At 43.6% G+C, this 27390-nt stretch overlaps 1 protein-coding gene across 2 annotated transcripts; it reads left to right on the top strand.

The window, feature by feature from the left end:
- Positions 1–19728: 19728 nt before the first annotated feature.
- Positions 19729–25393, top strand: LOC139551061 (nucleolin-like). 2 transcript variants are annotated; one of them, XM_071362413.1, is made up of 14 exons: positions 19729–19851; positions 20916–20991; positions 21104–21259; positions 21439–21567; positions 21817–21894; positions 21996–22119; positions 22271–22407; positions 22509–22635; positions 22747–22889; positions 23065–23194; positions 23379–23515; positions 23606–23732; positions 23819–24051; positions 25040–25393. In XM_071362413.1, the coding sequence occupies exons 1-14, from the start codon at positions 19834–19836 to the stop codon at positions 25069–25071; spliced, it is 1647 nt and encodes a 548-aa protein (XP_071218514.1). In that variant the 5' UTR covers positions 19729–19833; the 3' UTR covers positions 25072–25393. The 2 variants fall into 2 exon arrangements, with proteins under 2 accessions (XP_071218514.1, XP_071218515.1); XM_071362414.1 differs by having other exon boundaries at positions 19739–19851; positions 20904–20991.
- The last annotated feature ends 1997 nt before the right edge of the window (positions 25394–27390 follow it).

The raw sequence follows: 27390 nt of genomic DNA, 5'->3' as shown, positions 1-27390 counted from the left end.
ACCGTTAGTCACAGTTTTATCTTTGATTGTCTTAAGCATTGGAAGTTTGGCAGTTGTTGTTGTGGATGCTATTAGAACGCTGCATAATGGTGCCAATAGCTGTATCAAACTCTGTCATGGAACATCCTCAAGGTTTAACATTTACAAAGGAATACGACAAAGTTGTCCAATCTCACTTTTTTGTTGTTGTTGTTGTTAGTATCTCAAACCTTATGCTCATTAGTTTATCACAGTCAATCTGAAGGCATTACATTCCAGGCCAGAGCGCTCAAGATATTCCAACTGACAGATGACACATCACTTTTTTAGAAAAATGTGTCACAGGCTAGATTGGCATTGGATATTGTTAAGCAGTTCTCCAAAATCTCAGGTTTTGTATTAAATCTTTCCAAATGTGAGATGTTGGTTCTTAAAGGAGCTGTCAATCCAGAAGGTTGTAAACATCTCAGAAAATTATTTTTTAAATGTAACCTTTATTCAAGTCAGTTAATTAAGAAGAAATTCTTATTTACAATAACGGCCTACACCAGCCAAACCTGGATGAAGCTGGGCGCCGCCCTATGGGACTCCCAATCACGGCCGGTTGTTGTACAGCCTGGATTCGAACCAGGCTGGATTCAAACCATCTGTCTGTAGTGACACCTCAAGCACTGAGATGCAGTGCCTTAGACCGCTGCGCCACTCAGGAGCTAGATACTGTAACCTACAGTGCCTTCGGAAAGTATTCAGACCCCTTGACTTTTTCCACATTTTGTTAGGTTACAGTCTGTGAGAGAATAATCACTATTTACCTGATTTGTTTAATATTAATACTTAACAATTTAATATGCTTAACAAATAGTAAAGACATTTATTCCGTGTCAATGCTGTGCTTCTGAGAAAGGATGGTTCCTCTCTTCCACGTTCAGTCCCCGCAGCTGGTTTGGGCGTGTAGTCAAGGACATGAGATAGAGATAAGCTCGAGGAACAGGTAGACCTGTATTGTTTCAATGTCTCTTTGCTTCTGAGTAACCTGGTCACACGGCATAAGACAGAGCCTCTGAGAAGAGACCACAGTTCTTCAGCCCGTCCTGTTCTTTTACTGTCTTCCAAGGGCACAGCTGTGGGGAGATAGAAGAGAACGGAGGCTATCTTGGTGGAGAAGGGAGTAAATGGAACTGCCATCATCACTTGTTTGTCTGCTCTGACCCGATACACCTGGCCACAAGAAGAAAGCAAGGAAGCTTATGATGCCTTGATCTGCTGGGAGGGGTGGAACCAATCATGACTAAGCAGTTCCTGGGTTTCTATATAAACACCTTGCGTCTCTGTATTATTCGAGCACTCAATCGATTCACCTTGTATGTGTGTGTTGTTTTGACCTGCTCCGTTATTAATAAGTGAGTAAAGATTTAGTTTAAGTATAACTCTGACTTGTGTGATAAGTTTGTCTCTCCTCATTTGATAATACAGAAATAACCACTACAAGCCTTATTATAAAATGTATGAAATTGTTTTTTTTCCCTCAATCTTCACACAATACCCCATAATGACAAAGCAAAAATAGGTTTTTAGAAATGTTTGCTAATTTATTTAAAAAAAATAAAAAACTGAAATATTCAATTTACATAAGTATTCAGACCCTTTACTCAATACTTTGTTGAAGCACTTTGGCAGCGATTACAGCCTCGATCCTTCTTGGGTGTGACACTACAAGTGTATTTGGGGAGTTTCTCCCATTCTTCTCTGCAGATCTTCTCAAGCTCTGTCAGGTTGGATGGGGAGCGTTGCTGCACAGCTATTTTCAGATCTCTCCAGAGATGTTCGATCGGGTTCAAGTCCGTGCTCTGGCTGGGCCACTCAAGGACATTCAGAGACTTGTCCCGAAGCCATTCCTGCATTGTCTTGGCTGTGTGCTTAGGGTCATTGTCCTGTTGGAAGGTGAACCTTCTCCCCAGTCTGAGGTCCTGAGCGCTCTGGAGCAGGTTTTCATCAAGGATCTCTCTGTACTTTTCTCCGTTCATCTTTGCCTCGATCCTGACTAGTCTCCCAGTCCCTGCAGCTGAAAAACATCCCTTTTTTTTTTTTTTACATTTTAGTCATTTAGCAGACGCTCTTATCCAAAAAATTTTACATACTGAGACAAGGATATCCCTACCGGCCAAACCCTCCCTACCGGCCAAACCCTCCCTGACCCGGACGACGCTATGCCAATTGTGCGTCGCCCCACGGATCTCCCGGTTGCGGCCGGCTGCGACAGAGCCTGGGCGCGGACCCAGCCCAGCCTGGGCGCGAACCCATAGACTCTGGTGGCGCAGCTAGCACTGCGATGCAGTGCCCTAGACCACTGCGCCACCCGGGAGATCCCGGGAGATCCCCACAGCATGATGCTGCCACCACCATGCTTCACCATAGAGATGGTGGCAGGTTTCCTCCTGACGTCATGCTTGGCATTCAGGCCAAAGAGTTCAATCTTGGTTTCATCAGACCAGAGAATCTTGTTTCTCATGATCTGAGAGTCTTTAGGTGCCTTTTGGAAAACTCCAAGCGGGCTGTCATGTGCCTTTTACTGAGGAGTGGCTTCCATCTGGCCACTCTGCCATAAAGGCCTGATTGGTGGAGTGCTGCAGAGATGGTTGTCCTTCTGGAAGATTCTCCCATCTCCACAGAGAGTAAAATAACAATGTAACATATCAAAATGTGGAAAAAGTCAAGGGGTCTGAATACATTCCGAAGGCACTGTACCTCAATGTAGATATCACCAAAAACCTTAAGGCTGTGAATGATCTTAATCCTGTAACTGAATCTATCAAAAATGTATTAACCTCATGGTTAGGGAGGGATTTAAGTCTTCAAGGGAGGGTTCTTTTATCCAAAGCTGAGGGGCAATCTCGTGCATCCTATCTTTTTTCATCTATTAACATTTCCAAATCCACTTGCTGTTTCTTCGATAGGTTATTTGTCAAGAGGTGAGTGTAGCTGGTGCTTCGAAGTCAGGCGCAGGAGAGCAGAGATGAGTGAAGAAAGCACTTTACTAAGGCAATCATTTGTACAGAACGCAACTGCGTCACAAAAACAAATGCCCAACGAACCAGTGAGGCAGCACAAAGTACAAAACCACAAGTACAAAGTACAGGCTGCCACAAAGCACGGGTAATAAAATAAACCCGGCGCAAACCAGCCGGAAGCGTGCCAACCTCAACAATAAACAATCTCACACACAGACATGGGGGGAACAGAGGGTTAAATACACAACAAGTAATGAGGGAAATGAAAACCAGGTGTGTGGGAAAACAAGACAAAACAAATGGAAAATGAAAAGTGGATCGGTGATGCCTAGAAGACCGGTGATGCCGAACGCCGCTCGAACAAGGAGAGGAACCGACTCCTGCGGAAGTCGTGACACTATTGAACAACTTCATTTTGGAATATGGTACCTCATTTTGTTTTTCTGAAGCTCGGAGGGCTTACTTTTTACAACAATGTCCATTATATTGTGGGTAAACTTCCCGTGAAATTGGTGGCTTTTCACAAGCAGGCTTTAATGTGCTGGGCTTTGCTGTATAAACACAACTTTTCACCTCATGAATGTTTTATTTGGACTAATGGGTCGATATTACATGGAAACAATATGTTATTTTACTGTAATTTGTTCTCGAAAAACATTATCCTTGTCAGCCAATTAGGTAGTATTAGTGGGAATCTATTTATGCGGAGATAATTTATGGAAAGATACATCTTTGAGGTTTCAAGCAAGGAATATGACACTGTTATAAAAGTTATACCTAGTAAGCTATTAATAATAAAGGGAGTCAAAATCACACATCAATGTAGCCTGGTCTGATGGTGTGGTCATGAGGTGTATAACCAGGAGTCCCCAAAGCAGTGCTTGCAGTTGAAAATAATCATGTTTTATTCCCTATTCTTTACAATTCTAAACTTTTGTGAAAGTGTGAAGTGGAGCAATAATCAAAACACAATTTGCCTTGAATATCACCTATATGAATGAAATGTTTTGAATTAATTAATGAATACATATTTATTTCCGTGTCAAATCGCCAACCCATCCCTTATAGGATTAATTGACACATACATTACAATAATTCACTGTGGTAATTAAATAACAATTCTTCTTCCGGTATTCTCTGCATTGCGCATCGCACAAAGAGTGAAAAGTGTAAGATAAAAATCAATACATAATAGTAAAGAAGGTTGTCCAAACAATAATTATATCCCTAGAGCAGTAAAATAATATACATGCATACACAATATATATATATATATACATACATACATATGTGACATCTTCCTCTACCAAATCCTACTTCTGCCTCTGAATCCTCACCATGTTCTCCTCTACGGACTCCTTTACTATATAAACGTAAGGATGACAATGTCCCTCTTCTGGCCGAAGTGGTTACAGCGGTCCTCTGTTGCTAAGTTCCAGGCTGGGTCCATGAGGAAGATGAGAGGCAGCTGTGAGGTGGACTTTAGGCCCACCAGTCCAGTTTTGAATGATAGCTGCTTGTTCAACGGGCTGACAGGTGCATCGCTCTGGATCTCCTTTCTCTTCTTTTTTACAGTGCCGTCCAGACGTACAAACTTGAAAGCCTCCTCCCTAGAGATCAACCAAACAGACACAGAGACGGAGAGATTTACAGAAAGAGGAAGAGAGAGAGAGAGTAAGGGATCAAGAAAAAAATACAATATTTGACATTTGTTTTATGTGTATATGACCTGAGTGGGCCCTACGGAAGAGTCAGAAAGCGTGTAAACTGAGAGACACCCAGACTTGATGGTCCCATCCTCACGGCATAGTCTGAGTCCCATTTGGCTCAGTTGGTAGAGCGTTGCGTGTGTAACAAGGATTGTGGTTTTGATTCCTACGAGGGGCCAGTATGAAAATGTATGCACTCACTACTGTAAGTCGTTCTGGATAGTGTGTCTGCTAAGTTACTTAAATGTTAAATGAAATGGCTAGACATTAGTCAACAGTGAACTGAACCAAATAAGCAACAATTGTCTTTGTAAACATTTATTCAAGTGTCCAAATTGTGAAAGTGTAAACAGGTTGTGAGTCACGTCATTGACTGACAGATTTCTATGAGTTATTATGTGGTTAGCTGAAAGGAAAGATAGCTATCCAGGCATTGTAGGAGCTGGTAGGCGTCAGCAAAGCCGGAGGAACGCGTCCCTAGTAATGATCGTCAAGGCTTCAGGTAGCTGACTAAACTCAATTCCATGATTTATGATCGAGTTGAGCAGCAACTACTGTGTGCAGACTGGAGCTGATGTCACATAATAATACAATGTCTTGTGTATCGGCATGCTATTTTTTTGGGTGCTGGAATTTATTGTTTTTAGTTTTTTTTTTAAACACACAGTCGTTGCTCAACAATAAACCCCCGCCCCTTGCTCGAAATCATAGCTAATGTTCATATTTGATTATTTGATGTGGCGCAATTAATGTGTGTATGTACTTTTTACCACTATGCTGCACAACATTCAATCTTGTGTGACTCCATGTGTGCCCACACACACGCATAGTCTCTTGGTTTGTATCTAGAGGGCTGGCAGAGGCAGCAGTGATATATATATATAACTTGCACTTCGTGCACAGGGCTACATTTATACAGTACGGCCATCAGCGTCTTTTCTCAGTGGTATGCTGTCAAACAAATTTACTTTAGTAAATTAGCTAGCTACTGTAGTTAGCTAGATGAGTTGATAACCAGGGGTGAACATATGTTACCTGTTTTGCATGTTATTTTGGCATTAATATGCATCACACATCAATTTGCAAACAATGTAAAAAAAAATGTTTGACTTAATAAAGCTGAATACAAAAATTGTCTCTTTTTTGCTTTCTTGAGTAAGGCAGATCCAAAATGCAAGTGTTTCAGCCTAGCTCAGTGCTTTCTGTGGTGGTGGGGCCAGCAGAAAATACGGAGCATAGGGATTGGTAATGTTCTCTAGTTGCGCCGTAATTGGCTCAGTGTTCTGTCACTCATGGGGACACTAAGTCACCTCAAAATCTATGGGTAGAACTAGAAAATTCAAGCCCCTTGGGTGCTGCCATAGATTTACATTAGAAGTGTCCATCCAAGAAGGCTCAAGTTCATTGGCCACAGATAAAATTACGTCAAATCACGTTATAGCTACTGTAGCTTTGATTGGACTGATCATGTCAAGATCATACTTTCTAAACCTTAGCTAGCAAGCTAGACAAGCAGTCATCATCATGAATCAAGTCGGCAATCTACTGGCAAATTCTTTTCAATCCTTGTCATATTATAGATAAAACGTATCGGTGCTCATCGGCCATTGGACATAAACATTACACAACATGTTGGAAATCGCAAATTCAACATTGATTGTTTTTGAAGGAATTTGTGGCTAACTGCAAGCGTTGCAAGGCAGTCATTAGCCTGCTATTCAGTGGAGTGGGTGTGTGGTCCAAGTCTGGGTTTAAGGGTCTGTTTTCAAAGCTTAAAAGGATAAACATTTGCATGCAACACCATGGGCCAGAACATTTGGAATACATTTGCTGTGCTGTCAATCCAGCATGACTTCTGCCATGTTCAAAACAACTGGAAACTCGGAACTGGGAAATCTCAGACTTGGGAAAATAAGTTTTGAACGGTCATCCAATTCGGAAATCCAAGTAGGGAACTCGGGCCTCTTTCTAGAACTCCGACCTGAAGATCACAGACGTCATTTACATTTACATTTTACATTTAAGTCATTTAGCAGACGCTCTTATCCAGAGCGACTTACAAATTGGTGCATTCACCTTATGATATCCAGTGGAACAACCACTTTACAATAGTGCATCTAACTCTTTTAAGGGGGGGGGTTAGAAGGATTACTTTATCCTATCCTAGGTATTCCTTAAAGAGGTGGGGTTTCAGGTGTCTCCGGAAGGTGGTGATTGACTCCGCTGACCTGGCGTCGTGAGGGAGTTTGTTCCACCATTGGGGTGCCAGAGCAGCGAACAGTTTTGACTGGGCTGAGCGGGAACTGTACTTCCTCAGAGGTAGGGAGGCGAGCAGGCCAGAGGTGGATGAACGCAGTGCCCTTGTTTGGGTGTAGGGCCTGATCAGAGCCTGAAGGTACGGAGGTGCCGTTCCCCTCACAGCTCCGTAGGCAAGCACCATGGTCTTGTAGCGGATGCGAGCTTCAACTGGAAGCCAGTGGAGAGAGCGGAGGAGCGGGGTGACGTGAGAGAACTTGGGAAAGTTGAACACCAGACGGGCTGCGGCGTTCTGGATGAGTTGTAGGGGTTTAATGGCACAGGCAGGGAGCCCAGCCAACAGCGAGTTGCAGTAATCCAGACGGGAGATGACAAGTGCCTGGATTAGGACCTGCGCCGCTTCCTGCGTGAGGCAGGGTCGTACTCTGCGAATGTTGTAGAGCATGAACCTACAGGAACGGGTCACCGCCTTGATGTTAGTTGAGAACGACAGGGTGTTGTCCAGGATCACGCCAAGGTTCTTAGCACTCTGGGAGGAGGACACAATGGAGTTGTCAACCGTGATGGAGAGATCATGGAACGGGCAGTCCTTCCCCGGGAGGAAGAGCAGCTCCGTCTTGCCGAGGTTCAGCTTGAGGTGGTGATCCGTCATCCACACTGATATGTCTGCCAGACATGCAGAGATGCGATTCACCACCTGGTTATCAGAGGGGGGAAAGGAGAAGAATAATTGTGTGTCGTCTGCATAGCAATGATAGGAGAGACCATGTGAGGATATGACAGAGCCAAGTGACTTGGTGTATAGCGAGAATAGGAGAGGGCCTAGAACAGAGCCCTGGGGGACACCAGTGGTGAGAGCACGTGGTGCGGAGACAGATTCTCGCCACGCCACCTGGTAGGAGCGACCTGTCAGGTAGGACGCAATCCAAGCGTGGGCCGCGCCGGAGATGCCCAGCTCGGAGAGGGTGGAGAGGAGGATCTGATGGTTCACAGTATCAAAGGCAGCCGATAGGTCTAGAAGGATGAGAGCAGAGGAGAGAGAGTTAGCTTTAGCAGTGCGGAGCGCCTCCGTGACACAGAGAAGAGCAGTCTCAGTTGAATGACTAGTCTTGAAACCTGACTGATTTGGATCAAGAAGGTCATTCTGAGAGAGATAGCAGGAGAGCTGGCCAAGGACGGCACGTTCAAGAGTTTTGGAGAGAAAAGAAAGAAGGGATACTGGTCTGTAGTTGTTGACATCGGAGGGATCGAGTGTAGGTTTTTTCAGAAGGGGTGCAACTCTCGCTCTCTTGAAGACGGAAGGGACGTAGCCAGCGGTCAAGGATGAGTTGATGAGCGAGGTGAGGTAAGGGAGAAGGTCTCCGGAAATGGTCTGGAGAAGAGAGGAGGGGATAGGGTCAAGCGGGCAGGTTGTTGGGCGGCCGGCCGTCACAAGACGCGAGATTTCATCTGGAGAGAGAGGGGAGAAAGAGGTCAAAGCACAGGGTAGGGCAGTGTGAGCAGAACCAGCGGTGTCGTTTGACTTAGCAAACGAGGATCGGATGTCGTCGACCTTCTTTTCAAAATGGTTGACGAAGTCATCAGCAGAGAGGGAGGAGGGGGGAGGAGGGGGAGGAGGATTCAGGAGGGAGGAGAAGGTGGCAAAGAGCTTCCTAGGGTTAGAGGCAGATGAGCATAGTCATAGTCATGATTCAACATTGTTTTTTTCTGAGTTCCCAGTTGTCTTGAAAGCACCATAAATCCAGAGAACGTCAGACTTTGATGACAAAGTTTGATGACAAAATTTGAAGGACTGCTGTGCCACCGTCCTGTTCAAGTGAGCACAGCACAACAAGGTGAGTCCAAACATGTATTTTATGCTGCTGCATAAATGATGTAATATGCCAGGGAGATAGTATTACTTTCCTAGCTACAGAATACATAAGTGTATGTTGTGTAGTAAGTTGTTAGTAGCCCATGCGCCTCACCCTAATAATTTGGTCCCTTTCCACCTCATAACTTAGCCTTCTGTTCTGACATGGTGGTGCACATGTAGCCTATAGCTTGTTTTAGTGAAATGTCATCTTAGAATATTGTAAGAGCTTATATGCCCACTTTATTTATCCTACAGTTCTGACGTGGTGTACAGGGAGAATAGTGTAAGAACGGCCCATGTTCTGAATTCTGTCGCTGTACATTTCAAAAGTGCTGAACAAATAGTTATATTGACTACATGCATCTTAGCTCGCTCATTAATGTCTTAATTGAAATTATGGATTGCCTCTTATCCGCTCAACGTTCCCGTTTGCCATAGTTTGTACATCTCAATTGTCAGTAGAAACCACATTTCTTTAAGCAAGTCAGCCATGTTTTTTAAAAAGACAGTAAATGAGGCTGAATGAACTGTTTCGCTGCCAGACAAGGCTCCGCTGATAGCCAGGTGTAGCAGTGGAGTGGATTCACTCCATGGTGCTGAAAACAAAACTCTGCTGTTGGGACAGCTTTATGAAAGCCCATTTGTCAATAGTGCAATTCATGTATTGTTTAGTGTTGTGATGTGTAGTGGCTTTGCTGGTATGCATCACCCAAAAAATTGGGGAGTGTGCCCCACCAAGATTTACATGCTAAAATCGCCACTGTATACAGCTAATGTAACAGTAACATTAACTTCACTTAAACACGTTTATGTTACACATCATTAAAAACCTAGTAGCTAGCTACATCTATAACGAACGTAGATCCTGGTAGCTAGCTAACATTATACCAAATACAGCACTCTAAGTGAATAGCCAAATGTTACGTTAGCTGAAATTCCTACAGCCACCTGTGCCGAAGAGCACGCACTGAAAGTTTGAAACACAACCGCCAAAGCAACCCCCAAAACGGTTTTGAGTGGCAACAAATCAGCTTAATTGGCACTGCTTCTTCTTCTATAGTATATTGGCGATCACACAATTGAATGTGCATCCCGCCACCTACTATGCGGGATAGAAACAGGATTCCCCCCAAAAACTGAACAAATGACCAAAAAAAACACAAAATAATAAATAAATAAAATAATCAAAAAAACTTTTCTGTTAAAAAATAAAACAGATCTGATCCCTATACAGGCTCAAGGGAAACCTGGAAGGCTGTGTCTTCTGGCGCCAGTACCCCTTGCAAGTCATCAGATGTAAAGTCCCAAAAACTTTTCTGCCGCAGCCACAATAATGTCCAATTTCTTAGACTTCTTTGAGACTTGTGCTGTACAGTTTATGACTGTGGCAATGAACGCAACAAAATCCAGCTTTTTAACACACAAGGTATCTTTTGTCTGGCAGCTGTCACGCCCTGACCGTAGAGATCCTTTTTATGTCTCTATTTTGGTTGGTCAGTGAGTTTGGGTGGGCATTCTATGTCTGGTATTCTATGTTTTGTTCTATGTTTTGTATTTCTGTGTTTGGCCTGGTATGGTTCCCAATCAGAGGCAGCTGTCAATCGTTGTCTCTGATTGAGAACCATACTTAGGTAGCCTGTTCCCACCTGTGTTTGTGGGTAGTTGTTTCCTGTTTTGTGTTTTGTCACCTGATAGGACTGTTTCGTTTTTTCGTGTTTTCTCCTTTGTTATTTTTTGTGTTCAGTTTATTAAATTTAACATGGACACGTACCACGCTGCATTTTGGTCCGATCCTTCATACTCCTCATCAGAAGAAGAAGAAAATCGTTACAGAACAACCCACCACCAAAGGACCAAGCAGTGTGGGAAAATGGACACCTGGACATGGGTGGAAATTTTGGACGGCAAGGGACCCTGGGCACAGCCGGGGGAAAGAGGAGCTGGAGGCAGCTAGAGCGGAGCGGCGACACTACGAGGAATTGGCTCGAGGTAACGGGCACGAGAGGCAGCCCCATAATTTTTTGGGGGGAGGCACACGGGGAGATTGGTGGACCTGAGCCAACTCCCTGTGCTTACCGTGGCGAGAGAGTGACTGGGCAGGCACCGTGTTATGCGGTGAAGCGCACGGTGTCCCCAGTGCGCGCGCATAGCCCGGTACGCTACATCGCAGCTCCTCGAATCGGCCGGGCTAGAGTGGGCATCGAGCCAGGAGGGATGATGCCGGCTAAGCGCATCTGGTCTCCAGTGCGTCTCCTCGGCCTGGGGTATACTGCACCAGCCCTACGCATGGTGTCTCCGGTTCACCAGCACAGCCCAGTGCGGCCTGTTCCAACTCCCCGCACTTGCCGGGCTACAGGGGGGATCCAGCCAGGACGAGTTGTGCTAGCTCTGCGCTCGAGACTGCCAGTGCGCCTCCACGGTCCAGTGCATCCGGTGCCTCGGCCAAGGACAAGGCCTCCTGCATGTCTCCCCAGCCTGGTGAGTTCTGTGCCTGTGCTAAGCCCTAACCCTCCTGCATGTCTCCCCAGCCTGGTGAGTCCTGTGCCTTCTCCCAGAGCCAGGCCTCCTGTGTGTCTCTCCATTCCAGTGATGATCCATGGCAAGAAGCCTCCAGTGGTGATCCATGGCACGAAGCCTCCAGTGATGATCCATGGCAAGAAGCCTCCAGTGATGGTCCATGGCACGAAGCCTCCCGTGATGATCCATGGCACGAAGCCTCCAGTGATGATCCATGGCACGAAGCCTCCAGTGAGGATCCATGGCACGAAGCCTCCAGTGAGGAGTTATGGCACGAGGCCCCCAACGAAGGACGTCAGTCCGGAGCCTCCAGCGACGCCCTCTAGTCCGGAGCCTCCAGCGACTCCCTCTAGTCCTGAGCCTCCAGCGACGCCCTCTAGTCCGGAGCCTCCAGCGACGCCCTCTAGTCCGGAGCCTCCAGCGTCGCCCTCTAGTCCGGAGCCTCCAGCGACGCCCTCTAGTCCGGATCCTCCAGCGACGCCCTCTAGTCCGGAGCCTCCAGCGACGCCCTCTAGTCTGGAGCATCCAGCCACGGGCTTCAGTCAGGAGCAGCCAGAGTCTCCTTCTTGTCCGGAGCAGCCAGAGTCTCCCTCCTGTTGGTGCTGGGACTGGGAAAACCTGGGGTTGGTGCTGAGAGTCTGGGAGAACCAGGAATGGAACTGGTGCTGGCTCGGTGTCTGGGTTTGTAGAGGGGAGGAAGGACAGCCTGAGGATCAAGCAGACACACAAGGGAGCCCCTAGACCTAGAAGTCAATGGTGGTACTTCCCTGTGGCCTGCTTGCTCCGGGGGTTGGTGGGCTGTCCAACTGTTGCCTGTCGTATGGCCTCCTGCTGCTCTACCGACAGCGCCATGCATACCCCAGTTGCCTTTGTTTTTTAACAATGTCCGGTACAGACAGGGAAGACAGGGAAGGTAGCGGTTGTTCTGGCTCAGGTTCAAGGAGACATGCCATTCCACTGAACCTGCCCTGGGCTTAGCCACCTTAGATCCTCCTCGTTGGGCTCTTGGGACAGAGGGTTGTAGTCTTCGGCCAGGTACAGGTCCTCCACTGACTCCACCTGGTTGGGCACAGCTGGCTTCCTCCACTTGCATTCCACATCCGCACAGCCGATATTGTGAAGCTCAAAAATAGCCAATGCAGCCACAAGGCTGCATGTGGCAGAGAGGATCCCCTGGTCACCTATAGACCTGCCAAGAGGAAGGATGTTAAGTGCCAAATGCCTTTCAAAGCATGACTTTGAACACCTTAAAATGCATTTCTTGTTAGAAATGTGCTATTTAAATCAAGTTTGATTTGATTGATGACATTACAGCTGTGGAATATTTAATAAACTGTAATTTTCACAGGACAAGTGCAGTTTTTCCATAAACTTTTAATTGATAATTTGGATTTTATCACTTGACATATCAATCTTATAGTGACACTGATCATATAAATCAAGACTGTGTGAATGCATGTACCACCCCAAATAAATAAATATTGTGACTTTTTGAAGATTTGTCTCTGGTCATAAAACTTATAAGGAATGACACTGAAGAAGAGAAGCAGGTACGGAGAGTAGGACATTTCAATATGGAACAGACATCAAACAGGACAGAGACAGCGTCAGAACCGGGTATGCAAAGACAAACAAACATTAATCCTGAAGCAGGGAACAGAGCTTGGGAACAGACAGGTATAGGGGAGGTAATGACACAGGTGATTGAGTCCAATAATCGCTGACGCGCATGACGGGGGTGGCAGGAATGCGTAATGCTGGGGAGCCTGGCGCCTTAGAGCCCCAGAGAGGGGGAGCAGCGGCAGGCGTGACAGCCCCCCCCCTCTAGGGGCGCCACCCGGCGTCCCACCTGGTCAAGCCTGACGGGCCGGCAGAGGCCTTGGCGCTGGACCAGCCCGGGTGGGGCGTGACAGCCCTACGAACCAGCAGGGGCGTGGGAGCCTGGCGAACCGGCTGAGGCGTGGGAGCCTGACGACCTGGTTGAGGCGTGACAGCCTGATGATCCCGCTGGAACGTGGGAGCCTGATGAGACCCGGCTGAAGCGTAGACGCCTGGCAAGCCGGCTGAGGTGTAAAACCCTATCGATCCTGCTGAGGCCTGACGTGGGATGGGCGCCTGCCGAGCCAACCGGGACAAGAAAACCTCTCGAGCCAGCTAGGGCGTGGAAGCCCGACGAGCTGGCTTAGGCTCCCCGGTTCCATCGGCGGTGGCCCCCTGACCTGACGTCATCACCAACTGGAAAGCCAGCATTTAGAAATGTTGAGAGTAAATTGAGGCGAATATATTTATAAAACTCACCTTATTAGAAAAATGATTACATGGCTATCAAAACCTCACATCCAGGGTAATCCTACACGAAACACAGACCTTATATGAAGTCGTTCTAAAATTCCAGACGCAAAAATGAATGGGGAATAAAAGAGCTGAATGCATTAGTGGAAGTTAAAATTGCGTTCAGAACAGTCTGCTACTCCGCGTTGCTGATTGGTCTGTTCACAGCGCTGCTAAACCGTAGTTTCTGATTGGCTAGGTTTGCGAGGTGCACTTGGCTAGCTTCACGAGCCTGTTCTACCTGAAGAGAATCCCGCTGGTGGTGCAAAATGGTTTTACCTCACAAATAAACAATGACTGAACCCACAAGGTCAGCACATTTCGGGTATATTATTTGTAACTTATTACTTATAAGAAAACAGAACTAAATCTATTTTTTTTAATTGCTCTTGTGAACTCCAGTCTGGGAAAACTTCTGCCAGTTAGTTTGTTTAACAAGCCTAAGATTTCTTTACCTGTCAATGTGGAAGTTCCCTTACGAAAAAAATTTGCAGTTAGATTACACTGCAGTATACTGCAAATACTGCGTCCAAATAACAGTTTTTTTTTTACTTTAGTAATTTTGCAGTGTAACTGCCGTACACTGCAGTTATTCAGCAATTACTGCATCCAAAATACCATAGTCGACTGCAGTTGCTGCACTTTTACTGCAGTTTCAAAACGGCAGTCTTTTTTTGTAAGGGTTGTATCAATAAATAATTAGCTAAACTATAATCTAACGTTAAAGCTGCTATTGTGACAGCTGGCTAAAATACTCATGTGAATATTATGTTCACCACCCCCAGATGAGATGAATGAATTTCATGAATCAGATGAATTATTTGAAGTGGAATCTCTTTTGAAACCACCTGACCACCAGAAGCAGAGGTATGCTCTAGGCTGTATATGGCAACGGCATAAAAACATTGAAAGTTATGGAGAGGTAGATGATATTATGGATGATCATTGTCTGTATGGGTGTAGAGGTGTGATTCTGCAGGCTGATGTGCAAGAGGGACATTTACAAAAGGCAATCATGTAGGCTCTCTACGGAGTTGAACAACTCTGTTGTCTCCATGTACTGAGAAGAGGTGCTCCACTGGTGAAGCTCAGCAAGCATGATCTGCATGTCAGTCTGTGTAGCAGTGGTGGGGGCCGTTGCTTAATAAGTGCTTGGTGGTCCTGCTTTGACTGATGTAGTTACCTCATGCTCAGTTTGCTCCTCTGTTATCATGTGATAAACATGTTGACAAACACACTTTTGCCCAAAGCTGCTGGGGTTACATGAACAATAACCAGTCTCCAGACTGACAACACCAGTACTACCGTTATCCAAAAATACAGTTAGACTGTTGCTATCAGTAGGTATGACTTCTCCACTATAACCTGAGCACGTTTTTGCAGTGTTTCATTCACTGACTGACCTCTGACCAACAACACCTAGTTTGCAAAGTGAATGTGCTTGCACACAATTCATGACTGAGAGGCTCTGCACGCACATGTGAAGTTCACAAGATCAACAAGGTAATGTTGTGGATTGGACTGAGAAGGAACACTACAGGTGCCATGCAGTCAATCACCAGGCAATCATCCACTCCATTCCTCATCATATCGGCAGCTTCAGTGGCAGAGGGGTCCTTCCTGGCAGGTTTCATGTGTCTGATCTGTGACAGGTGATCTAGGTAACTGAAAAATAAATGTATATATTAAGTGTGGAAGGACCACCAGAGGGCAGGCTGGGCTCACGGATAGTAGCCCAACCAGGCATGTGAGTCAAGGTGACCAGAGGCAATTAAGCACAGCTGATGGTACTAATGACGTATTCTCTTTCCCCTACAAGACAGAGGAGGGAACCAGCAGAGAGAGGAGGTTAAAGAAAGAATAAGAGTGGTTGCTCCACCAAAGGGGATGATGTATCTTTTGGAAGGGGAGGAGAAGAAGAAGAAGAAGAAGAAGAAGAAGAAGAAGAAGAAGAAGATGATAATAAACTATCTCTGGAGAATGGCCACAAAGACAGGGGAGCTATCCACGAAGAACCATTAAGACGGTGACAAGCCTGTGATTTTTGTTATAGTCTTGTGTTTCTGTTTCATCTGGAGAAGATGTATGTTTTTCCTTGGGAGATTCTCATTGATTGTGTTGGGAGTGTTTGTATTGACAGAAATCCCTCAATTGAGAACTGTGTTCAATCAAGAAAACCTACTCCTGACTCGTTTATTCCACCTTTCTGCTTTAGAGTGACACCAAATTACTTGGTCAGCTCACATAAGAGAATAATGACTGACATATAATAAGAAACAGGTGGGAGAATTCCAGAGGATTTGTATTTTTATCTATTATCTCCTGTGTTTAATTGACAGATACTGTATCTTCAGTCAAGCATCTGGTGTTTGGTTGGTTTTGATGGCAAATTTTCAAGTGTATGCTTCTATTTATGATAGCAATTCATCCTTACAATACTGAGAGACTATGACTTAAGATCAGTTACCATTGATTTGCTGCCCAACAGAACAGAATGTGCCTGTAGTAGTCCTGGACATTGCTGTGCATGAGTCTCAACAGCTGATCTACCCTCCTGTTTGGTTTTCCCCTCGGGAATTGGTATTTCAAAGAGAAAAATAACCTAAAAGTTTGTGTCAAAAGGCAAAACACATTATTGTACAAATCTAGACTTTTCCTTACAGCTTCAAACATTTTAAACTGAAAGGAGGTTTTACAGTAGTGACCATGGTTGTAATTGTCAAGGAATTGCATTTTTCTCTGTTAAATATAGTTTGAATACGATGTGGTAAAATTACATGGTTTTTGAGAAGAATTTTCTTCTGGTTTAACCCTTACTGTACATAGTTTTGAATGGGGGCCCCATTCTAGTTTTTAGGTTTGTTTTGCCACCTTAGTTGCTTGGGGTGTGTTTTGTATTGTCTTACAAACCCTCCAGTTCAAGTCATATCACAGTATCCTCATCTTAAGATGTTGCCTGTGTTACATTTTTAAAGGACACCACAATAAAAAAGTGACAACACTTTAAAAAAGAAAGTAAAACAGACAACTTGAATTTGTCTGAGTAAGTTGTTTTGGACTGTACATATTTCTAGAATGAATGGGACCCTATCACCACAATGACAAAACAAACCCTGGCTACTAGATATGTAAGGAGGCAACATACAAAATGTCTCTGGTAATTGACTACCACCAGGGTAAGGCAAAGTTATACATCTTTCAGCTATGTTGTTGCTGTTGTGGTAGAATCCTGTGTAAATGAGGCCTACCAAATCAGGAAATGGGATTATTAGGCAAGAAGGGAAGTGCTCTCTTGCTGAAACGCTATTAAAACGTCATCGGAGGGCTCACTCAAACGGAGGGAAAATGGAAGGGGACGTGCTTAATTTGGAATGGACTAGGGCCAAAAGCAAATCTAGGGGGAATCTCAAAAGATTTTCCTTCATTTCTTGCACTCTCTTCTGTTCTCACATTGGCAGTCATGGTCCAAGGGATGGGTCCAATGCCCTTTCCAATGCCCTTAGAGAAGGTATAGGAGGGGATGCAAGGAATCCAGGAAAGAATTTTGATTCACTCAATGTTAACATCTGATGTGCCCTTACACCAGGACAGCAAGTGCATCCTACTGGCCCTAAGACAACACAACTGTTAGCATTGTGATCACTTATCCAGTGATTTTTATTTCACTAATACACATTTCTACACTGGACTTTACATACCATTTCTACCTTTTGTTTGTTTACACATCTGCTGCTATTAGAAAATGTATAATGTATGTGTTCACATTTATAGTGTCACAAGAGGCAGCAATGGACAAAACTACATGCTACACCTTTACAAAAGCTACAAAGATTGTGTGATCTTACTGTTGTGCAATTCATTCCTCATGGCCATAACTGCACGTACAACAGTATTCCTGCTCTCCTGTGTCAAACGGCCTCAGTTTCTCTTGACCATCCATATGTGCATAACCTAAATAAAAAAACGGTGTGTATATATGACTAATCACATTAATAGCAGGGTTGGGCTCAATTCAGAAATGAATTGAGAATATTTCAATTCTTGAATTTGAAATGAATTTGAATTGAAGTAGTAAACAGAATTACAATTAAGTGAAATTCCCAATGTTAGGGCAGAGACACAATCATCTCGTCATTATCTCCAGTATCTCTGGATTAAATTCTACTTCCTGTCATTCAAATTCTACATCCTGTGGGGTGTGGCCAATTCAAAACTCACGAGTTGAATGGGATTCGACTGCAAAATTCTGAATTGAGCCCAACCCTGATTAATAGATGTTTCATTTGATTTAATGTTCTGTTAAACATTGGTTGAATCTTACTTGCAAGACACTGAACCAGCACAAGAGGATGCTTGCCTCTGGAAACGCTTTGCGGACTGCATTGACCTCTTTCAGGTCTCTGTCGATCATCACACACCTAAATCAAAACATCAATATCAGTGTTTTAAAAAGCACAATCTCCTTCATATTGGTCACATGCACAGGGCCGGTTCCAGGTGTAAACAACATAAAGACCCTAGGAGGCCCCGACTCCCCCAAAAAGTATTTTTTTAAATGCTTTTAAAACTTTGATCCCAGCGTCAATGCGCAAAATAGTATGCAGCATCATCTAGATATGTGTGCAACAAAAGTTCAACTTTCAGCTGCCATTTCCATCAAGCCGTCTACACATACAATGTGATGCATACGCTAGATAAATCCAACGTATGCACCACACAGAACGCACTGCGACTGCCCCTCTGCAACGCAATGCTGCAGGGCAAACGCAGAGTTCCATTGGAAATGAATGTACTTCTGGCATACCAAAACTAGGTTTGATTGAGGTGTTAGGCACTCAGTCAGTGTCTCAACTTACTATTGAGAGTAAAATAGTATAATACACCAGATGCAATTTTGAAATTTGGTTGTACATCAACAGTTTTTCTGTTATGTCAGTCACTGTCATCAAATCAAATGTATTTATATAGCCCTTCGTACATCAGCTGATATCTCAAAGTGCTGTACAGAAACCCAGCCTAAAACCCCAAACAGCAAGCAATGCAGGTGTAGAAGCACGGTCATGATGACTGATGACTGTCATGTCATCTATCATTTTTTAAATTGGTAGTAGTTCGTCTAGCCAGCCATCTAACCGTAAGTAATCATGGCCAAATACCGACCGGGCACAGAGGGCACGTGCCCAGGGGCCCTAACCTCCAGGGGGCCCCCATTGATTTTGTTAGTCACTCTCACTCAGGTATCATATTAACATGGAATAAGTCATTAAAACATTTGTAGAATTGCAGGAAATTAACTGAAACTAAAATGTTCCTCTCCTCCGTCAAGAGGGGGGCACTAAAACATTTTCCGTGAGGTGGGTGCCCCCCAACCAAATCTCACTTAGGGCCCCTAAAAGGCTAGAGCCTTTGACCTTGGTGAAAATCCTGGGGTAGCCTGTTGGATCTTCTGCAAGCACGCCTTCAGCACATCTGTTGTCTCCTCACTTACAATGAAATAAGCGAACAGAAATTCTCATGCTGAATGATTAATGATGAATTAATGATTAATGATGCATAACCATAAGCTGTGACTCCTTTGTAGGTTGTGTCCAGGAAAACCATTCCGTTTCCATCATTGGCAAGTTGCTCTCTCTGCCAAACACTTTGCAGTACAATGACGAGTGGTTGTTTGTTGGAGTGGGACAGTGGTTGGTAGAAAACAGAAACCTGTTGAAGCTCAGACTTGACCAGTCTGTCAACGCTGATGCTGTCATTCTCATCCAGCCTGGGGGTGGAGGCTAGTCCTCCATCCTCCTCTAGTTGGATGTTCCACACATATTTTGGTGTTGGGTAGGAACGTCTATCAGCTACATTGTGATGGCCCTCTTCTTTGGCCCACTGAGATGCCTTCCTCAGTTGTTGTGCAGTGTTGACCTATCCACCTCTCAACCAAATGCTGCAATGTGTGATCAATGCAATAGAAGAAGAAGGCTCAAACAATTGTTTTTACAACTCTCATTGTTCTATTTGTGGCTCAACCAGTAACCCGACGGGTTCTACGTCGAAAATCATGAATATTCATGCATGGCCCCTCCCCCCTCTACTACAGAAGGAAATCTCGCCCACCGTTCATGGCCGTCCATGTGAACAGTCGTGTGCACCGTACATTAGCTAACTAAAAGAAGAATATTCCGAAAACATGGCACAATCAGGCAAAGTAAGAATGACATCTAAAATCTACTTATGTTTAATACACAGCAGTTGGTCTCACACGGCCACAAGTTAAATTACAACATGGTTGAACTCGCTAGCTAGTTAACGTTAGCAAATGAGCTAACTACTGTAGCTATTGTAGAACTACACTTCTGTGGGCATGGAATGTTTAGCTAGTTACCTAGCTACTTTGTATCACTGTTGTTCACTTGAAACACGTGCTGAACATTGAGTTACAATTTATCTATGTCAAATACTTATTGGGCGGGTTCGATTACACTGAGCCGCGAGACACCCGGCATAGATAGGCCCGTCACGTCATCGGGCGAAAGCAAGCAGTAATCTGAGCCGCTTGGTCATTTTGTCAACAAGGCAGCATGGTACATTGTCCTGAAACATCTCTTTTCCATGAAATACGTTAGAGTTGTCTCGACAGCTTTCCTTGGGAAGGCAGATGAAGCGTTTATCAAAAGCAATCAATTTTGCATGGGAAAACAATCTCACTAATATTATGTAATGGCGCCTTTTTGTAGGCACTAACTCCACCATGGTTCGTTGGACAAAGCCTATGAGGAAAATTATATTTGGGTTTGGATAAACGCTGAAAATAAAGTCTGTGGTAAACACAGGTTTGAGATCTTATACGTTTGGTTATAGGATATAATCTTTGTTAGCTAACGTCATTTTCTGTGAATTTTGAAGAATTTATGGAATATTAAAATACAGAAATCACATAAAGGCGTCATAATTCGTAAAGATCCTGTTAACTGACTGCTATCTCATAGACATTTTTTAAAACGAGATTTCCTAAACCTGTGCTAAACTCAGACCATATTTTCTGCGTTTATTCCATAACCCTATTCTTTCCCCATTAATTTTTCACAAAGGGATGTCTGAGCGAACCAGAGGTAATTTATTTCCTGGTTTTACGAATACAAACTGGCAAGCTCTATTTTAAACCCAGGCGGGATTAATCGAACCCTCCCCCAGTTGTCTGTTTGTGATTGGTTGGTGATGATGGGGTAAAGAACACCAGTTGAAATGCTTATCCCAAAGGTTGTTTTATAGGCAACCCCATCAAGAACATCAACTAGACAGAAAGTTGTAGAGATTGGTGACGACAAGCAGGATGAAAATAATTCTGGTAAGTGGTTCCCAACTATTTTCTCCTTTATAGCCTGTGCAATATTTAATGCAACGTATATTGAGAAAGTTACTTTTGTAACGAGTCCTTGATACATCAATGTAACTTTCAGAAGGCCAGACTGATTCTCCAGCATCAACAGAGGTAGCTGCCCCTACACCACAGGTCATCTTTTCCACAGAACCTGATGCTAATGAGGATGGAGACAAAGTAGCTCCCATTGAAGATGATGTTACAGAGAACAAGGAGGAGGTCAAACATGTCCCAGGTAAAGAGAATGCTTTGAGGGAAGGCAAGCATAGACCATATATTTAGTGTGTATGACATTGTCCCCGCATGTAATTAGAATAGTGATAATGTTCATATGACATTTCTTAAACGCAAAACATTTGCTGTTCCGTTAAATTCAGTAGGTATTTCCTTTGTTAATGAATAATATTTCTGTAGCTTGTGAAGCGGAGCAGATGGACACAACTCCTGCTGCTGAGGAGGAAACTGTTAAGGTCACCGTTGAGTCAGAAAATGCCATCGAAGATGCCAGTAATGTTGAAGAGAAGACCAATGGAAATGACCAGGGTGAGGTCAAAGAACAACAGAATTGTAATGCATATTTGCCAGGGGTGTATTCACTCCGAACCAAACGGAAGCAAATGGGGAGGCACCTACCTTAATTTATCCATTCAAAACTCAAGTTTTTGTTGTGTAACGCAACTGGACTAATAATTACACCCCCCCCCCCCCAGATGTCACTCATTTATGTTTTTCCATCAGGGTATGTATGGAATAGTGTTTAATACATGTGTCTATGTGCGTTTCTCTCTCCAGCTGTTGCAGTAGCCCCAGTAAAGAGGAAAGCAGAGGATAAGACTTCTCCAGCGAAGAAAACAAAGTGCAGTAATGATGGTACGATTGTGAGCAAGAGTTAATATCACTCCTGTTTTGAGTGCTCGATTGATGGTGTCAGTGAGCTAACATGCACCTTTGTTTCTTCTTTTTCTTTTTAGGTTTTTGTCTTTTTGTTGGTAACTTGAACACGTCCAAGGAAGTGGAGGAAATCAATGATGCCTTGGCCAACTTTTTTACGTCGCATAGTCTGTTATTTCAAGCTATTCGAGTGGACACAACAAAGTGAGTAGCATTTTTATGCACTTAATAAACTTAAACTCTTCAAATGTTTGTAGATTTCCTCACGGTACAGATGATTCCCCCGTTCCATGGCAAAGGATTTGTACAAATATATTAACATAATGTCAAATGTTTTTTGGGGTGCGTTCTCTAGGAAATTTGCATATGTAGACTTTCACACAGAGGAAGACTTGACAAAAGCCCTTGAGCTGGATAGGGTGAAGATCCTGGACCAAAAGATAAGGCTAGGCAAGGCTAATGTCAAAGATGTCACATTAGAGGAAAAAAAAGGTACTGGTCTCATCTTGAGTGAGTTTTCCATGCTACTGATATATTAGACATTTCTAGAATTGATTTCCATGTACTGACAGAAGTCTTTCACCCCCACACAGCTAAAGATGCCAAGACCTTGTACGTCAAGAATATCTCATTCGCAGCAACAAAGGAGGACTTGAAGAAAGTCTTTGACACGGCTGTCGAAATCAGGTTTCCTAGAGGCATTGGCAGACCAAGCAAAGGGTGAGAGTTCTCATCCAAAGTGCCCATTTGATATCAATGCTTGATTTACAAGGTGCCGTGTGTATCCCAGGATTCAGCTCTTAACACTTGGCGTCTACTTAATTGTGACAGAATTGCCTACATAGAGTTCAAAACGGAGGCCATTGCTGAGAAAGTGCTGGAGGAGAAGCAGGGGACTGATGTCCAAGGCCGTGTCATTGTTATTGACTTTTTGGGGGAAAAGAGCCAACAACAAAAAATGATCAATGCTCCAGGTAAGGATAGACTGAAAGGAAGTCACTGGGAATTCCATTACTGTAGAAGCACAAGGTACTTGAATAGCTATATGGCTAGTCACGTTGCTCATTAGCATCTTCGAGATGAGACCGATTTACAAAGTGTATTAATTCACTGGTTAGTTAACATGTCCTCAAATGTTCTGTTCCGTAGCTGAGACCACACCGAATAACGAGTTATTGGTGACAAACCTGGCTTACACTGCAAAAGAGGATGCCCTAAGGAAAATCTTTCTGAAAGCAGTCAGTGTCAGAATACCACAGAGCAGTGGCAAACCAAGAGGGTAAGGGTGCACATTGATGCTGCACCTGCTTTTTGTTGCGCTCTGCTGAACATTTTGAACGCCATCAAGTAGATCATTATAAACATTCTGTTCTGATGAATTTGATAGTAATTTCATGTTCAGAATGAACATGGAAATGGTATCTTGAGACAATTGTGTAAATTTGCTCCCCCCCCCTTTTAAGTCATGCCTTCATTCAGTTTGAAAGTGTGGAGGATGCCAAAGAAGCCATGGACTTATCGTTAAACAAAGAGATTTGTGGAAGAGCCATCGGAGTAAAGTTCAGCCAGAAGAGGCCAGAAGGTGACCAAGGGAACTCAGGTGAATATAGCAGAAAATTCGTAGGTGAATAATTCACGTTGTTTGACTGTGCCATCATTCATACCTATGTGTTGTGTGTTCTCTTGGTAGTTCCTTCAAAGACGTTGATGGTCAGGAATCTTGCCAAGGAGACGAGCGAGGAGACTTTGAAAAGCTCCTTTGAAGGTGCCATTGAAGCTCGAGTCACTAAAGACAAGGAGACTGGTGAATCTAGAGGGTACGTTTCAACATATGACCCTTTTGAAACCACATTGTTATTACATTCAGACAGTGCTTTGAATACTCATTCTTGGTACTTCCCAGGTTTGGCTTTGTGGACTTTGAGAGCATAGAGGTCTGCAAGGCTGTTAAGGAGGCTGTGGTGGACCTTCAGATTGACGGGAGCAATGTGACCCTGATCTATGCCACGCCCCAGGGTGAACGAGGGCCTCGTGGAGAAGGAACTGGCTTCAACAGGAGCTTCAGAGGGAAACCCGGAGGTCGAGGTGGCGGTAGAGGCAGGGGCAGGGGTGGAGGCTTCAGGGGTGGACGAGGAGGTGAGATCATCTAGTTTGAATGTCAAATGATACTTCGAATCCAATTTGATTTGTCACATGCTTCGTAAACAACAGGTGAAATGCTTTCTAACGGGTCCTTTTCCAACAATACAGAGTTAACCATAAAAAAGATCAAATAGAAATAGTGACGCAGAATAAATATGCAGTGAATAACAATACCAAGACAAAATAACAATGGCTATATACAGGGAGTACCAGTACAGAGTCCATGTGCAGGGGTATGAGGTAATTGAGGTAGGTATGAACATATAGGTAGGAGTAAAGTGACTTGGCAACAACATAGACAGTAGCAGTCGTGTATATGGGCAGTGTGAAAGTGTGTGTGTGGCGTCAGTGTGAAAGTGTGTTAGCGTGTCAGTGTAATTATATGTGAGTGAGAGTCCAGTCTGTGTGCATTGTCAGTGCAAGAGAGTAATAAAAAAGGGTAAACGCAAGTATTCCGGATAGCCATTTGATTAGCTATTTAGCAGTCTTATGGCTTGGGGGTAGAAGCTGTTCATGGTGCTGTTGGTTACAGACTTGGTGCACTGGTAACGCTTGCCATGCGGTAACAGAGAACAGTCTATGGCTTTGGTGACTGGAGCCTTTGACAATTTTTTGGGCCTTCCTCTGAAACTGCCTGGTATAGAGGTCCTGGATGCCAGGGAGCTCGGCCTCAGTAATGTACTAGGCCGTACCTACCACCCTCGGCAGTGCCTTGCAGTCGTGTTTCTTGCAGTTGCCGTACTAATCAGTGATGCAGCCAGTCAACATGCTCTCAATGGTTCAGCTGTATAACTTTTTGAGGATCCGAGTGCCCGTGCCAAATCTGTTGCGCCCTATTCACAACTGTGTGGTTGTGTGTGTGTACTCTACACTTTTTAATGTAGTTCTAGTGGCTGAAATGTCTCTTTACTATAGTTATATCTACCAACAATTCTATCAGCTTTGGAAGATGGTGTCATTTGTTGTTATTGTTGTTTTTCAGGCAGAGGTGGCGGCGGTGGAAGGAGGACTTAAAACAGCAAATATCTTCTTTTTTTACAATGGACTGCTGCAGCGGAGCTCTAATTCAACATCTGAATTAACTGACAAGCTTGTAATGGGCATCTATCCCTAATAATTTCAATAAAACAAACTAATTTGTTTGTAGTTTAAATGATTTATGTGAAAAGAAACTACCACGTTCATACTTAATGATGTAATGTCTTACACACTTTACTGTATTTGTAACATTTTGTTTGAGTTTGTCTTCCATTTACTTTACCTTTTAATTGTTGATTTCTTGATTATGCAAATACTATATTGAAGACTTAAGTAATTAAAAGGTTCCCAAATTTAATGTGGATTTTCAGATTTCTCTTTTTGAAATTCTTTATTTTGTGAGATTTTAGAGGGATCTTGCGTCGTTTTACTACAGAAATGTCCAACAAATTATGGAGAATGTGGACTTTTAGTATTTCTACAGTAGGTTTCCTCGAGGAGAAAGCTTCAATGTTAAAGATAAAACTAAAACACTTTAGTAAATACTATAGTATAATACAGTCTGCAAAAACAATACAGTATATACTAGAGTATACAGCAGCAGTCAAAAGTTTGGACACCTACTCATTCAAGGGTTTTTCTTTATTTTTACTATTTTCTACATTGTATAATCATAGTGAAGACATCAAAACTATGAAATGACACATGAAATCGTGTAGTAACCCAAAAAATATATATTTTATGTTTTTGATTCTTCAAAGTAGAGACCCTTTGCCTTGACAGCTTTGCACACTCTTGGCATTTTCTCAACCATCTTCACCTGGAATGCTTTTCAACAGTTGAAGGAGTTCCTACATATGCTGAGCACTTGTTGGCTGCTGTTCCTTCACGCTGCAGTCTAACTCATCCCAAACCATCTCAATTGGCTTGAGGTCGAGTGATTGTGGAGGCCTGGTCATCTGATGCAGCACTCTATCACTTTCCTTGGTAAAATAGCCCTTACACAGCCTAGAGGTGTGTTGGGTCATTGTCCTGATGAAAGACAAATGATAGTCCCACTAAGCCCAAATCAGATGGGATGGTGTATTGTTGCAGAATGTTGTGGTAGCCATGCTGGTTAAGTGCCTTGAATTCTAAATACATCACAGACAGTGTCACCAGCAAAACACCATCACACCTCCGTGCTTTACGGTGGGAACCACACACGCAGAGATCATCCGTTCACCTACTCTGTCTCACAAAGACACGGCAGAACCAAAAATTTAAAAAAATGGAGTCAACCGGTCTAATGTCCATTGCTCGTGTTTCTTTACCTAAGCAAGTCTCATCTTCTTATTGGTGTCCTTTAATAGTGGTTTCTTTGCAGTAATTTGACCATGAAGGGCTGATTCACTAAGTCTCAACTGAACAGTTGATGTTGAGATGTGTCTGTTACTTGAACTCTAAGAAGCATTTATTTGGGTTGCATTCTGAGGTGCAGTTAACTAATGAACTTATCCTCTGCAACAAATGTAACTCTGGATCTTCCTTTCCTGTGGCGGTCCTAATGAGAGCCAGTTTCATCATAGCGCTTGATGGTTTTTGTGTCTGCACTTGAAACTTTCAAAGTTCTTGAAATGTTCTGCATTGACTGACCTTCATGTCTTAAAGTAATGATGGACTGTCATTTCTCTGCTTATTTGAGCTGTTCTTGCCATAATATGGACTTGGTCTTCTACCAAATAGGGCTATCTTCTGTATACCAGACCTACCTTGTCACAACACAACTGATTGGCTCAAACGCATTAATTAAGAAGGAAAGAAATTCCGTAAATGAACTTTTAACGAGGCACACCTGTTAATTGAAATTCATTCCAGGTTACTACCTCATGAAGCTGGTTGATAGAATGCCAAGAGTGTGCAAAGCTGTCATCAAGGCAAAGGGTGGCTACTTTGAAGAATCTCAAATATAAAATATATTGTGGCTCATGTTAATACATGATTCCATATGTGTTATTTCCCAGTTTTGATGTCTTCACTATTCTACAAATGAGAAACCTGTTCAAACCTTTGACTGGTACTGTAAATATGTCTGTGTATGATACAGAGGAGTAAATTCCAGACCAAAAGATGTGACTTGGGCAGAGTGGGATATACTCACTATGTCCCATCTTATGCTTCATTAGAAATCGAATGTTGCGTGTAATTTAGCCTCCACATGTCATCAAAGGATCTAGACTACTTGGTCTCATTGGTGAACCAAATAGGCCTCATACCAGTTACTACATATAATGAACAAATGAAATTGTCAGATTTAACAACTTAGTTAACAAGAGTTTTGAGGGAAGGGGGATACCTAGTCAGTTGCAGAAGCGA

Source organism: Salvelinus alpinus, chromosome 23 (genome assembly GCF_045679555.1).
Source record: "Salvelinus alpinus chromosome 23, SLU_Salpinus.1, whole genome shotgun sequence".
Lineage (NCBI taxonomy): Eukaryota > Metazoa > Chordata > Actinopteri > Salmoniformes > Salmonidae > Salvelinus > Salvelinus alpinus.
The sequence above is the reverse complement of the archived record's forward strand: the minus strand, read 5'-3'. Positions and strand labels throughout refer to the sequence as shown.

Bases quoted from the DNA above. Each gene is read 5' to 3' on its own strand.
- LOC139551061 (XM_071362413.1), top strand. The intron at 22,890-23,064 runs GTAAGGATAGAC...TCTGTTCCGTAG, and splicing joins AAAAATGATCAATGCTCCAG to CTGAGACCACACCGAATAAC. The intron at 23,516-23,605 runs GTGAATATAGCA...TTCTCTTGGTAG, and splicing joins AGGTGACCAAGGGAACTCAG to TTCCTTCAAAGACGTTGATG.